The sequence below is a fragment of the Sciurus vulgaris genome (assembly GCF_902686455.1).
Source record: "Sciurus vulgaris genome assembly, chromosome: 5".
NCBI lineage: Eukaryota > Metazoa > Chordata > Mammalia > Rodentia > Sciuridae > Sciurus > Sciurus vulgaris.
Genome location: NC_136465.1, coordinates 100,094,965 through 100,109,300, shown reverse-complemented (window position 1 = coordinate 100,109,300; position 14,336 = coordinate 100,094,965). Strand labels below are relative to the sequence as shown.

The 14,336-nt window shown below is 37.4% G+C and overlaps 1 protein-coding gene across 4 annotated transcripts in view; it reads right to left on the bottom strand.

The window, feature by feature from the left end:
- Positions 1-14,336, bottom strand: part of FGD4 (FYVE, RhoGEF and PH domain containing 4) — a 197,989-nt gene that overhangs the window by 6,172 nt on the left and 177,481 nt on the right. For all 4 annotated transcript variants that reach the window (XM_079139328.1, XM_079139329.1, XM_079139327.1 and 1 more), the window contains 5 exons: positions 12,102-12,274; positions 8,136-8,166; positions 7,831-7,923; positions 7,345-7,470; positions 944-1,084 (listed from right to left, as the gene is read on the bottom strand). In XM_079139328.1, coding sequence (XP_078995454.1) covers positions 944-1,084; positions 7,345-7,470; positions 7,831-7,923; positions 8,136-8,166; positions 12,102-12,274 — 564 coding nt within the window. The remainder of the gene's footprint in view (positions 1-943; positions 1,085-7,344; positions 7,471-7,830; positions 7,924-8,135; positions 8,167-12,101; positions 12,275-14,336) is intronic.

Genomic DNA, 14,336 nt, shown 5'->3' with positions numbered 1-14,336 from the left:
ATGCTTTAGAAAAAAGTTTTTTTGTTACCAAGGATTGAACCCAGGGTTGCTTAACCACTGAGCCACATCCCAGCCTTTAAAAAAAGTTTCATTTTTTATGTTTATTTTATTTTTATTTTTTATGCTTTATGTTGCTAAGTCCTTCAGGCCTTGCTAAGTTGCTGAGGTTGGTCTTGAACCTGCCTCAGCCACCTGAGTCACAATGATTATAGGTGTTCACTACCACACCTGGCTCTTTAAAAATGCTTAATAAACCAAATCTCTGATTTTTTGATACAAGAATTTTGATCCTATTTCCAGGCTTCCCTGATCACAAAGGCCTTATTATATAAAGGGTTATATTGTATTATCTTTGAATGTGAATCTGTTTCAGATACAAGCTCTATTGGAGTTCCCAGATGCGGGGATGTGAATTGACTCTAAAATGTAAATTCACTTGAGACACTTCAGTAATACAGTTATCAGATTACTATCACTTGCTATTAAATGACTGCAATGAACTGGCTATTTATTTTAATGCAACAAGTTGAAAGAGTTGTTAGGTAATATAACAGTAGTATTTTAATCTAAATTTGAAAATTTTCATGAAGTGGTTTTCAAAGCCAATATGTCAAAATTGAAAGAAAAGCTTTCCTATAAAGAAAAGATTCTATAATTTGGACATTAAACGACATTTCAACTAATACTCTACATATTTGGTTATAGCTACTATGACAAAAATCAGTACATTTCATTCTCAAGTGCATGTTGGTTTAACACAGCCCCTCCTTCTGTACAACCAAGTAGGATCCCCAAAATCAGCAAAAAGTATCTTGCTCATTGTGACTCCAATTGTTAAATACCAAGAGGAACAAGGTTTATTACTTGTATTCCTCATGTTTAAGAGAATTCTGTGTTCCTGGTATAAAAATCTAAAAGATATCCAACATTTTACATTTCATACCTCTAAAATTCCTTTCCTTTTCTTTTCTTCACTGTCTGTGAATCCACTTATTATTTGATAACAATCTTTACAAACTTTGCTCAATTTTCCACCATCATACTCAAGTTGAGCTTTGTAGTCAGAACACTTCCAGCAAACCACCTTAAATTGTAAAAAAGCATAATGAGTGAATAATCATCTCTAGAGAACAAGAAGGTTTAAGCAATAATCAGTTATAGGTAATAATAAATGAGAAAAAGTTAAACACAAAGGGAGGATTTTTGTTAAAAATGTCCACATAAACATTTGAAGTATATATCAAGGTGCTGTAAGCAGTGATGGACTCTGTGATGACCTCTAAAAATAGGAGATCCCTGAAGGCTTGGTCCAGACCTTTATTTATATACTTCTGAATAATTCATCAATATCCTCCCAGACTTAAACTCAAGATGTTCCCTGCCTTTGGCTCTCTCCATACTGGACCCCACCTCTCTTCAACCTGTTCTTATAATCCTCCTTTATCATAAGAAATGGCCCAGTCACCCAACCAGTCACAGAAAGTAGGAAACAGGAAGCATTTCCAACATCCTCCCTACCTCATTGCATAAATTCACCATATTAAGTTCTGCTGATCTTATCTTCCTTATAATTACCCAAGCATACTAGTTTGGACTACTTTTATAGTTTCTTGACTAGTCTTCACAGAATTCTTACTGGCTTCCAGGCCTCTGCTTTTATACCTCCAAGCTATTTTCTAAACAGCCAGATGCTCTCTTAAATATGCTCGCCCAACATAGTCCTTGTCTATTTAAAATCACTCGTCTTGGGCTGGGGAGATAGCTCAGTCGGTAGAGTGCTTGCCTTGTAAGCACAAGGCCTTGGGGTTCGATCCCCAGCACCCAAAAAATAAATAAATAAATAATAAATAAATAAATAAATAAAATCCCTGGTCTATTTAAAATCCCTCAGTTTCTCCTTTGCTCTTTGTTAAAGAACAAATTGTTAAGCATGGGCTGTAAAATCTTGTATAATTGGTCCTGTTCATCCCCTGGCTCTGAATCTACAGTGACATTGGTTTCTTACAGCTCCCTTATTCTCTCATCTCTGCTTCAGTGAGTTAATTTTGCTAATCCTTCAGATGTTGACTCAAATTTCACTTCCTCAAGGAAGAGTCCAACTTCCAGAATAGAACCTGACTCTTGTCACTGTGCCACTAAGTTGCCTGTACTTTTTATTCATAGCACTGATTACAATTTTTTTTTTATTGTAAACAAATGGGATACATGTTGTTCCTCTGTTTGTACATGGCGTAAAGGCATACCATTTGTGTAATCATAAATTTACATAGAACAATGTTGTTTGATTCATTCTGTTATTTTTTCCCTTCCCCCCACTCCTCCCACCCCTCTTTTCCCTCTATACAGTCCTTCCTTCCTCCATACTTGCTCCCCTCCCTAACCCTAACTCTAACCCTAACACTAACCCTTCCCTCCCCCCCATTATGTGTCATCCTCCACTTATTAGCGATATCATTCGTCCTTTGGCTTATCTCACTTAGCATGATATTCTCCAATTTCATCCATTTGCCTGCAAATGCCATAATTTTATCATTCTTTATGGCTGAGTAATATTCCATTGTATATATATACCACAGTTTCTTTATCCACTCATCAATTGAAGGGCATCTAGGTTGGTTCCACAGTCTGGCTATTGTGAATTGAGCAGCTATGAACATTGATGTGGCTGTATCTCTGTAGTATGCTGATTTTAAGTCCTTTGGGTATAGGCCAAGGAGTGGGATAGCTGGGTCAAATGGAGGGTCCATTCCAAGTTTTCTAAGGAATCTCCACACTGCTTTCCAGAGTGGCTGCACTAATTTGCAGCCCCACCAGCAATGTATGAGTGTACCTTTCTCCCCACATCCTCGCCAACACCTATTGCTCGTATTCTTGATAATCGCCATTCTAATTGGGGTGAGATGGAATCTTAGGGTGGTTTTGATTTGCATTTCTCTTATTACTAAAGATGTTGAACATTTTTCCATATGTTTGTTGATTGCTTGTAGATCTTCTTCTGTGAAGTGTCTATTCATTTCCTTAGCCCATTTGTCGACTGGATTATTTGAATTCTTGGAGTAGAGTTTTTTCAGTTCTTTATAGATTCTGGAGATTAGTGCTCTATCTGAAGTATGATTGGCAAAGATATTCTCCCACTCTGTAGGCTCTTTCTTCACATTGCTGATAGTTTCCTTTGCTGAGAGAAAGCTTTTTAGTTTGAATCTATCCCAGTTATTGATTCTTGCTTTAATTATATACTTGTGGAATTGTTTGTCTCTTTTACTAGGCTATAGAACTCCAGGAGAGATTGTTTACCAGGCATACAATGAACATTACAGAATGTCAGTAAATGAATGACTATAATGCCAATAAATGCACATTTCCTTTTAGTGAATGATACTCTAATTACTATAGGATAATTGTTCAAAATTTTTCTAGTTTAAGAAATCATTTTTTTGTTGGGTGTAGTGGGGCACATCTATAACCCCAGTGGCTCAGGTGGCTGAGGTAGGAGGATCTGAGTTCAAAGCCAGCCTCAGCAAAAGTGAGATGCTAAGCAACTCAGTGAGATCTTGTCTCTAAATAAAATACAAAAGAGGGCTGGGTATGTGGCTCAGTGGTCGAGTGACCCTGAGTTTAATTCCCGGTATACCTCCCCTGCCTCTGGTAAAAAAATAAATAAATAAATAAAATCATTTTTTAATTATGGAAATACACTTTCCCCCCAATAGAGAGTGAACTATATCTAAGAAATATAGTTAAAAAATTTATTTCCAGTGCTGGAGATCAAACCCAGGGCTGCCTACATGCTAGGTAAGGGCTTTATCTTATGGAGCCACATTCCTAGGCCCTTGTCAAAATTTTAGACTACATTCATAGCATTTAAAATTCATGATAAAAATGGTCAGGGGTTGTGTGTTTAGCATGGACAAAGCCCTGGGTTCAGTGCCCACCCTGCTAAAAACAATCCCACTGTTTCCTTATAGTGAAATTTCTTTGGGGGGATTTAGAATTAGACATATCTGTATCTGTTAACTCAAATCAACTGTTTTGTTTATTTTCAAATCATATAGTATTTTGATAATCTACCAGCACACATTATTGTTTGTTGACCAAAGGCAAGCATGTCAATGTCAGAAATCATTTCTGGTAAACTTTATGAGATATCTAAAACATTTTACTTTGTTTGTTGTTAATTTAATTTTGATTACAAAACTGTCTCACTAAGTCAAAAACTGAGTCTTAGAAAAAGAGGAAGAATAAATCTGCAATAAAATGAGAATAAGTCAAAAGGATTAACAACATAAACTGTTGCAATTAAACACACAACTAATAGATCATGTTGCTGCAATGCCTTCTATTAAGTTCACTCATTCTTCTTAACAGAAAGGATTTAATCTTCAGCTTGGTTTCCCCCAAGTTGCTGCTACCTCTTCATAGCTTCCTTTCATGCTTTGTTTCTCACTCTTTCCAATAAAACTCAGCTCAATGACTGATCAAACTGTGCTCCAATTATGTGCATATGTAGCATCATTACTTTTCTATATAACATAATCATTAACATGTATCTTAAACATATTATTATTAAGTAACTTACACTTTTATAAATAACCAAGGAACACAAAACATGCCAGAAAATTTGTAAGTTTTATATAATTTTATGTAACACACAGAGTGTGTAAAAGTCATAAAATGAAATATGTAGTCATGATTAAACATAGTTTTGACTCTTGATTGTCAATATGGCAGAATAGCTAGATATAAAGAATCCCTTTGCCACAATACAATTGGCTTCTAGACACAGAACAAATGTAACTTTAGGTTTTACTTCATATTAAAGACAAACCAATGAATGAACAAAAGAAAAGGAAAACAGTGAGCTAAAAGTATAATAATTAATAAACAGCAAACTCAAAGTTTATATTTGGAGACAGTTCTTGGGCCTAAAGGATGGGGACAGGTGAAACCAAGACTCGGTCATTTATACTTTTGAAGGGAAGATCATGAAGTATCAACCAAACATGAGCTCAAAATCAGAATAGCAAACTATTCCAGAAAATAAGCTGCTGTGAACAAGAATTAGTAGAAACAACCAACAGACTTTGACCACTCAAAATTTCTTCAGATATTGGCATTACTAGACAGAAATCCTGAAGTTACATGAGAAGGGATTAAAAAAAATAGAGTGGCAAATGACAAAACTATAGAAATGAACAGGCAGATTTAGAAGGAAGAAAACTCCCAGAAATAAAAAACAAATGAAATTAAAAATGCAAACAATAGAAAAATAGCAGACTAGCTACTATTAAGGAGAATGTCCAAACTAATAAAAATGAATAAAATAGAGATACGCTACAAAGAGAGGCATGGAGATAGAGACCTGGAGGGTAGAATGGGAAGGTCATGTAATACAAAGACCATATTGTATAACTTTTCTAAGACTCACTTTTTCAGTTGTTTAATAGGAAAAATAGAATCTTCCTCATAGAGGAGTTGAAAAAATTATAAGAAATAATTCATGGGGGGAAGGAAAAATAACAGAATGAATCAAACATCATTACCCTATGTAAATGTATGATTACACAAATGGTACGCCTCTACTTCATGTACAACCAGAGAAACAAGTTGTACCCTATTTGTTTATTAAAAAAAAAAAAAAAGAATACACACACAGTAGTTCCATCTCTTGGCACCAGTACACCATAATTGGTAGCTACTCTTTTTATTATTATTACTACTCTCCTCTACAAGCATGCTTCATTTTTCTATATATTTTATGTCACTTAATGACACTACCATTTATTCACCAAATCATAATGTCATTATGATTTGACATTCTTGACTACTTGTTTTGCTCAACTCAGAATCATCTCCCTTTCAAAGCATCATAGCACGGCACAAAGGACTTCCGATGACCTCGTCTTTACCTTTCTAGCCCCAGTTCTTGCCAGTTCCTATCTTAACAGTGTTTAATATCAAGCCAGCTTGTATCCACCAATATATCAATGGGATCCTCAGTTCAAGTATGCTGCCTCACTAATTCTCTGGGAGCTACTGTCCCTTAGGCTGCCATGCCATCAAAGGAAACATCTGGGACTCTGGTAATAGGTCTGGTTGCCTACTCTTGTCTCAGAGACGTGAAGAATTAACTCCATCATGCCTCAGTTTCCAGAAGACCTGTTCTCTCCAAGTGTGCCCTAGCCTCTTCCCATACATACTGCTCTGTACATGATATAAGTCCCCCATCTTCCTTCCATCCCTCAAAACCCTTCCACAGAGCCCTCACTCATGTATCCTCAAGTAGAGGCTGCTTTTTACTCTCACCTCTCCTGTGCCACCTCTGAAAACCCCAGGGCTGAAAGCTGGGGTTTGTATCCTTTGATTTTCTTCTTGCCTTCAAAATTCCTGCCTTTACCCTCCTCCCCTACTGAGCTATTGTCTCATCATCTGCACAACCACCATTCACTCAGGAATTTACAGCTAATGGATCTTAGTTCACTGGGGTATCACAATGCCTGGTGACATCAACTTCACATGACTAACCTACTGAATGAACTTCTCAGGTCCCTATTGCCAGTGCCATTCTCCTTCCTTCCTCCTTCACTCTCAATGTATGACTCTGCCTCTTTCAATGAAAATATAACATTGAACCTAAACTCTCCCATTTCCCATCACCAAACCATAAACAATAGCAGCCCACCACATCTGTACCCATCTTTCCTTCTTCTGTTATAAGGTTCCTCTCTACCCATCAAAAGCCAGAACTTCCACCTGAAGGGTGAATTCCATCTCTTCTTGTCTTCTCACAGACATCAAGTCCTTTGGTCAATTCTCTCCCTTAGCTCTCTCATGCCACACTGCCCCTTATTTATCATGCTCCTGCCTTTGGCTTTTGGCAATCTTGGACTAGAGCAAGCTCCTTCCTAATGCAGGGCCTTTGGCTTGGACTCACTGTCTGCAATGCTCCCCCTAGACCTCTCTCTCTAGGATTAGCCCTTTCTCACTCTTTAGGCATCAGTGAAGTACCAACCCCTCAGGTAGGTCTTTTTTCTAAATAAAATCGGTTCCAAATCTTCCTCCATTACTCCTACCCTCTCTTTTAACTTCTCGATCGTTTTCTTATTCTGTTGACAGTAATTTGAAACCCTTGTCTATTTTTCTCCATTACAATGTAAGTTCTATGAAGCCAGGGATCATTTTTGTTTACCATTTTTTTCCTCCAGGGCTCAGCACAGTGCTTTGCACAAAACTGGCACCAAAATAGGTTTATTAAGTGATTTAACAATTTTTTGGTCTTTTCCCAGATGGTGATCTAACCACTCACACTGTTACTAGCAACCTTAATAAACCAGAAATCTCACTTACATGTCCACATGCTCGACAATGGTGCCTTCTTCTTGTCAGTGCATTGAAAGATTCCTTGCATTTCATACACATTGTCACTTCATTATCTCGGATCCATCTTGGGGCTCTTTTCCCTAGTTCGGCAGTCTTAAAAAAAAAAAAAAAAAAGAAAAAGGAGGAGGAGAAGGAGAAGGAAAAGGAGAGAGATGTAATGTTAATAGAAAAAATTGTAATTCTCCTTTTATTTTGTTAAAAGCATTTTAACAATATCGTATAAACCATGTTCTAAAACTCAAGACCCAAGAAAAGAAATCAAAGTTTCAAAGAAGTTTAAACAGTGTCAAGAAGCACTCACTACTGTATCCATCTAAGAAGGAATGAGATTCTGTCTGAATACCAGTTCTGGCATTGTGAAGGGAAAAGGTCAAATCATAAAATGATTAAATAGATCTTCTGCAACTCTAAAGAGATAAAAGAGTTTAAAACTAAGAACTTAATTCAACTTACAGAAACCTCAGAGTGAATGTCATTATCCTTTGCAATTGCATTTCTGAAGGTTTCATGCCTTTGATGAAAGGCATCAATGGTCTCTTGAAGGGCCTAGAATATAAATGAAATTCAAAGCACACATTAAAGTATCACATGAGAATTAATGAATACACTTAATCAAACAAATATTTATGATAGGAATCATTTTAAAATTCAATAAACTTGTTCTGATGACCATATATTTAAATAACAGAATGACATGTACAAATTTGTGTATGCATAGGTTACCAGGAAACAAAAATGAAAATAGAAATCAGGCTTACCTTGATCCATTCTTCTTTGTCTTGCTCAGAACTAAAACAAAACAAAATTAGAGTGAATGTGGAGAACATTAATGAATTACACCTGGTGAATAAAACTCTGCTTTAATGTTGTTCCAACTTCCTGGAAAATTCAGGAATGTCCTGAAAGGCATTAAAATAAAATTAAACAATCTCTGGCAATTGAACAAATAAATTTTTTAGAGATACAGAATCAGACTACCTACTAATTTTGGTGCCCATATATTTCGATGGGGCCGGTTAGGTTAAACCACCATACCATACTGCCCTGACATTGAATGAAACACCCTTAGCTAGTGATGTACATCAAGTGGCTCTGTACATCTAACACACTAGACACAAAACAGGGAATCCTCCAATCTCCTAAAATACATGAACGTTATTAAAGTTTACTAGTTACAGCCCATCTCGGAAAAGATTACAATTATCCTTGCATCTAAAATATCTTTGTCAGGCCCTGGGTAGCTACTTAATGTTTCCTTTGAAATAATTTGATTTTCCTATTCCTAGGAGGCTTCAGGCAATACCACACCTGATTCATTACACATAAAGCAGAATAGAGGAGCATTTTCAATGCATGCAGGAAGGAGGTTTCACAGGTTAATGGCCCCGATGTTTTATAATTTTCTTTCCTCCACTATAGTCAAGTTTCCTTCATCCTGTTAAGTTTTACTTCCTCTCCCCTATAAGTAGCTTATGTAGCTGACTGGCTATTGTCTTATTATATTTGAAAAACCCCTTTTGTGAACTCTGAATGATCTCTAAATTTTGAAGAATATCAGACTGCCAGTTTATTTACCATGTTTGGTAGGCTAGAGCCAAGTGTGAGTTCCAACCTAAGGTCACCTACCTCATTTCAACAGGTATACACTATGACTGAGACAGCTCAAGATTTGTTCCTGTGACACCATCCTTCTATCTATTGTTTATTATCTTTTTTTTTTTTTTTTTTTTTTTTTTTGCATGATACTGGGGATTGAACCCAGGGCCTTGCCCATGCTAGGCAAGCACTTTACCACTGAACTATATCCTCATCCCTTTTTGAGACGGGATCTCACTAAGTTGCTGAGGCTGACCTCAAACCTGCCTATTCTACTGCCTCGGTCTCCCAAATCACTGAGATTACAGGTGTGCCCCACCATGCCTGGCTCCAGCATTTATTACTCAGCATACCACGATATGCCAGGAATGTTTGTGGAATCTGTCAAATGGAAGATTCTGCTTATTGCCCACCTAGGGGCTTAAATCTGTCCCTCAAAAGAAAAAATATAAGCAAACTCCCCACTATTTTGCCATTTCCCCACGCACTGTTGCCCTGGAAGCATAGTTATTTGTTAGCTGCTTTCAGTCTTTTAAATGCAAAGAAACTTAAAAATTTAATGCCTTTTTGTCTTAGTTTTACTCTTGGCAAGTTTTTCTACTCTTTAATTTACTCATTACACTATTTTAAATTTCACTTACCAATAGAAAAGTGTTGCACAAAAATTAGATAAAACATAATATTTGGGGATGGGGGTGTGGCTATGGGGCAGAGTACTTGCCTAGCATGTGTGAAACCTTGGATTTGATCCCCAGCACTGCCCCCAAACAAAATAGAATCCTCCCTCTATGCCACCCCCAAACCCCAGAATACTTATCTTTTTAAATGTGGAAGAGGAAGCAGAAATGCAAGGGGTCAATCCTACAGTTGACTCATACCTTAGCAAGAAAAGGGGAACTCTTTTTTTTTCCCAGTTGGCTTCAGAAGCAAATTCTCTTTAAATATTCCCAAATATACACCTAATTTTTAAATTTTTATTTTTGTAGTACAGGGGATTGAATCCAGGACCACTCTACCACTGAGTCATATTCCCAGTCCTTTTTAGTTTTTATCTTGAGACAAGGTCTTGATAAGTTGCCCAGACAAGTCTCAAATTTGCAACCCTCCTGCCTTGGCCTCCCAGAGTTGCTGGGATTACAGGTATATGCCATGGCACCCAGTCATGTCCTTTTTTTTGGTGGTGGGGGGAGTTACTGGGGATTGAAGCCAGGGGTACCTTACCACTGAACATCCTCAATCCTTTATTTTATTTTATTTTATTTTTTTGAGACAGGGTCTTTCTTGCTAAGTTGCTGAAGCTGGTCTTGAATTTGTAATCCTTTTGCCTCAGCCTCCTACATTGTTGGGTTTATAGATGTGTGCCACTGTGCCTGGCTTACACCCAATTTTTTATTGCATATAAATCCCTCTGATGCTCTTTTTGAACCTTCAGGTTTGTCTCTATTCTTGAGAGCCATTATAGATCAGATGAAAAGTAACTACTTAATCCAGACTTTTTATATCGCCACATAATCATACATATAATGAGGGGAATAAGAAGTCTAATGAAGGATAAGCATGTTTCTGATACTAATTGGAATGTTATGAAGTGATGACTGGCTGTGCTTAAGAAAATTTTTCCCATCCTGAAAAGCAAATAGCCCAACCTGCGAATGGAGGGCTAATGTCTTCTTGCAGGCATCTAGAAATCTTAGAAATATCTTAGAATTCTCTCCTCTGATATAACACACACCTCTTGGGTTTGCAGATTAGAAGTATGCTTTAAGTCTGCAGCACCTTCATTCTTCTGCAATTAAGAATTCTATGATGGTCACAGTATTGACAAATTCTCCCTATTGCCAGAGCCAATAATTCAGACACTGAGTGAGGTCTCACATCAGAAGCCTACAACACAGCATCATACATTTTTCCATGAGTTGGGTGGCTGGTGCCCAAATCTTACCATGAGGCAGAATAACCATGACCTTCAAAACCAAGTCCTCCATCTTTTAAACTCACTTTATCTGCTAATCTCCACAGTAGTCCCCTGATCACTCCCCCAATAATGGGGGTTTCAATATGAATTCTTTGTGAGAAATCAAAGAACTGACCGTTTTTCACACTTTACCAGTCTGCTACACCTTCCATGGCTGGAATTTCACCAATTCTCAGATCTCCTGGTCACAGATTTGAGATAAAATGATTTATTCTTTGTAGAAAGCTTGAATATTAAACTCCTAGGCAGTGACTAATTATAAACCAGAGTGAATTCACCTGAGAAACCAGAACCACATGTTGTATGCAGAGGATCAGAAAGACTGACTCTACATGGATTCTAGGGCGCTGACACTGTTAGAACTGGGATTGATACTTTCCATTCAGATCTGTGACCCTGTGAAGTATCCACATTTTCATCTTGCTAGGCCTTTGCAGGCTAAAGAGATAACTGCCTTCTAAAGCAGATTTATTTCATATCCTGACAGCATCTTGTCTTCCAGAGGTTCATGCATGAGGTAGCCAGCTATGATCTGCTGTGGTTTTCAAGTTCCTTCTAGGAAAAGTGAGTCCAGAACTCCAACTCTTTCCTACTCAATAAGGGGCATAATTTGAGCCATATTCCCAAAGTTATGATTGGCAAAGTCCTCCTACCCTGCCAAAGGACTCCTTCATGTATCCTACAACTGACTGTGGCAGGGATCATTACCTTGATTATCCTGTCAAACATTTCTTTCCATCACAGTGCTCCTAAGTTCTGAGAATACAGAGCCTCTGAGGGACTCAATAGTTTAGTACGGAATAGTCATCAAACTAATATTTGTGGAGCAAGAGGAAGAATAGAAGACTGATTAGGGGAGAACAATCTCCTCCAAGTGTTAAGTTTCGGATAATCTGTAGCAAACTCTTCTTCCTAGTACCTTGTTATTCTGAAGAGCTAATCAACTGAGTGAATGCTTACTGACCTAGGCACTGTGGGGAAGTCAAAGAGGAAGTCACAATGACTGTCCTTCAAGAGCTTTCAGCTTTCTATTTACATCATCAGATTCCCAGAGGTCTGTAGCCTCCACTTGGGGAAAACCCTCAGCACCACTCTGAGCTACAGTTTACTCTGATGTTTGGGATAAACGTTGGGACAGCAATAGTTCTCTTACCTGGCCTGCAGTTCCAGTGTTCTCTCTTTCCCAGACACCTGGAAAGTATGTGGATATTCTTCATTGTGAGTCTCTACGATTTTCATTCCATCAATGCCAACCCTGGTCCGAACTGTGAATTTTGAGCCTACCAAGCTGAATCTGGGCACGCAGTACAGTAACATGTTGTTGAACTACAAGAGACAGAACATATATCAATACTCAGGAAATAAAGAAAAGAAGGAAAACTGACCAATATTTAAAGTAGCCCTGGAAAGAAATTACTTGGAATTCCAGGGAATATGATACTTCCTACTTCAACAAAATTTACTTCTACATTAAGATTTTATGCTTACATAGAAAAAAAAAAATCATAAAATTTTTGAAATACTTCCCTTTCATGATTCAAATATTCTACTATCATAAGTAAATCAATCACCTTTTTATATCAGTGCTTTAAGAAAATTAGTTCAATAAATTTGATAAAAACTTGAGGACCTTTGATATTCTAGGAATTGAAGTTGTTATTATGTTTCTTGTTTTTTTTCTCCTTTATTTATTTTTTTGGTACTAGGGATTAAACCCATGGTGCTTAACCATTGAGACACATCCCCGACTCTTTATTTACTGAGGGCCTCGATAAGTTGCTTTTGGCCTCCCTAAGTTGCTAAGGCTGGCTTTGAACTTGCTAACCTCCTGCCTCAGCCTCCCAAGCTGCTTAGATTATAGGCATGTTCCACCAAGACTGACTGGTTATTTTCCTAAATGGTGTTGAGGATCAAATCTAGGGTCTCATGTTAGACAAGCACTCTACCACTGAGCTGTATCCCCAATCCCTAACTGAAGTTCTTTTCTTAAAATTTAAAATTTTTTTTGAAGTTCTTAACTTGGAAAGTTAAATTTCTGGTCAGGTGCATGAGTGCACACCTATAATTCCAGCTACACAGGAGGCTGAGGCAGGAGGATCACAAGTACAAGGCCAGCTTGGGCAACTTAGTAATACCCCTAAAATAAAAATCAGAGATGTAGGTCAGTGGTTGAATGCCTCTGGGTTCATCCCTTAGTACCACACGCATACACACACAGACACAGGGAGAGAGAGAAAGGGGGCGGGGGGAGAAAAGAGAAAAGAGAAAAGGGCTGGGTGCAGTGGTGCACATCTATAACCCCAGTTACTTAGGAGGCTGAGGCAGGAGAATCACAAATTTGAGGTCAACCTCAGCAACTTAGCAAGACCCTGTCTCAAAAAAAAAAATAAAAAAAAAATAAAAATAAAAAAATAAAAAGGGACTGTGGGATGTAGCTTAGTGGTAAAATGCCCTGGGTTCTATCCCTAGTATCAGAAAAAAGAAAAGTCCTTATACACCAGAATTTCTAATTGTTCTGTAGAGGATAAGCCTACAATAGTCATTAGAAGAAAGGAGTAATATTCAAACAATTTTTTTTAACCAGTGTTTAATGTTTTAATTCATTAACTCAAATTTCATTAATATAGGTGTGACGAGCACTCTAAAGCTTATATAAAAAGTAAGTCATGAAGCCAATATCTCTATTTTATGCTGAATCTCAGTATTCTTCAGCAGCAGTCTCATGAATCCTTGAATCTTAAGAATTTATCACATGAATTTACAGAAAAGCCATTGGTTTTTTTTTCAAGAGGTCTGTAAAGGCAGGACCTTACTCTTGATAAGAAGTACTTTTAAAAAAAAAAAAGGTCTTTATTTTGAAACTGAGTCAAAATTATTATGCACAATGCCCCATTTCTAGTCAACAATGGTCTTGCTAGGACCATGAATAATATAAGACAGAAAAAACAGAAAATGATTTTTTAATGACTTTGTAAAAGCATTTATTTCACTTTTTGGGGGGAGGAGGGTACAGAGGATTGAACCCAGAGGTGCTTTATCGCTGAGCTAAATCTCAAGCCTTTTTTATTTTTTATTTTGAGACAGTTTCTCACTACGCCACCCAAGCTGGCCTTGAATTTGTGATTCTCCTGCCTCCGCCTCCCCAGTTGCTGGGATTATAGGCATGTGCCACCACGGCCTGCTATTTCACTTCTGAATATATTAAAACATACAGAGAAATAAAACTCTAAATATTTGGGTTAATTTGTGGGTGGATTTCTAAGAGCAGGTCCATGCTCCTTACTTCATATTTGTTTGTTTAAATTGTTTTCAAGGTTACATATAGTTTTCTTAGATAAGAGTTACTAGGAACTAAAAATTATCTTTTGCTTTTCTAACAGCATGTGCT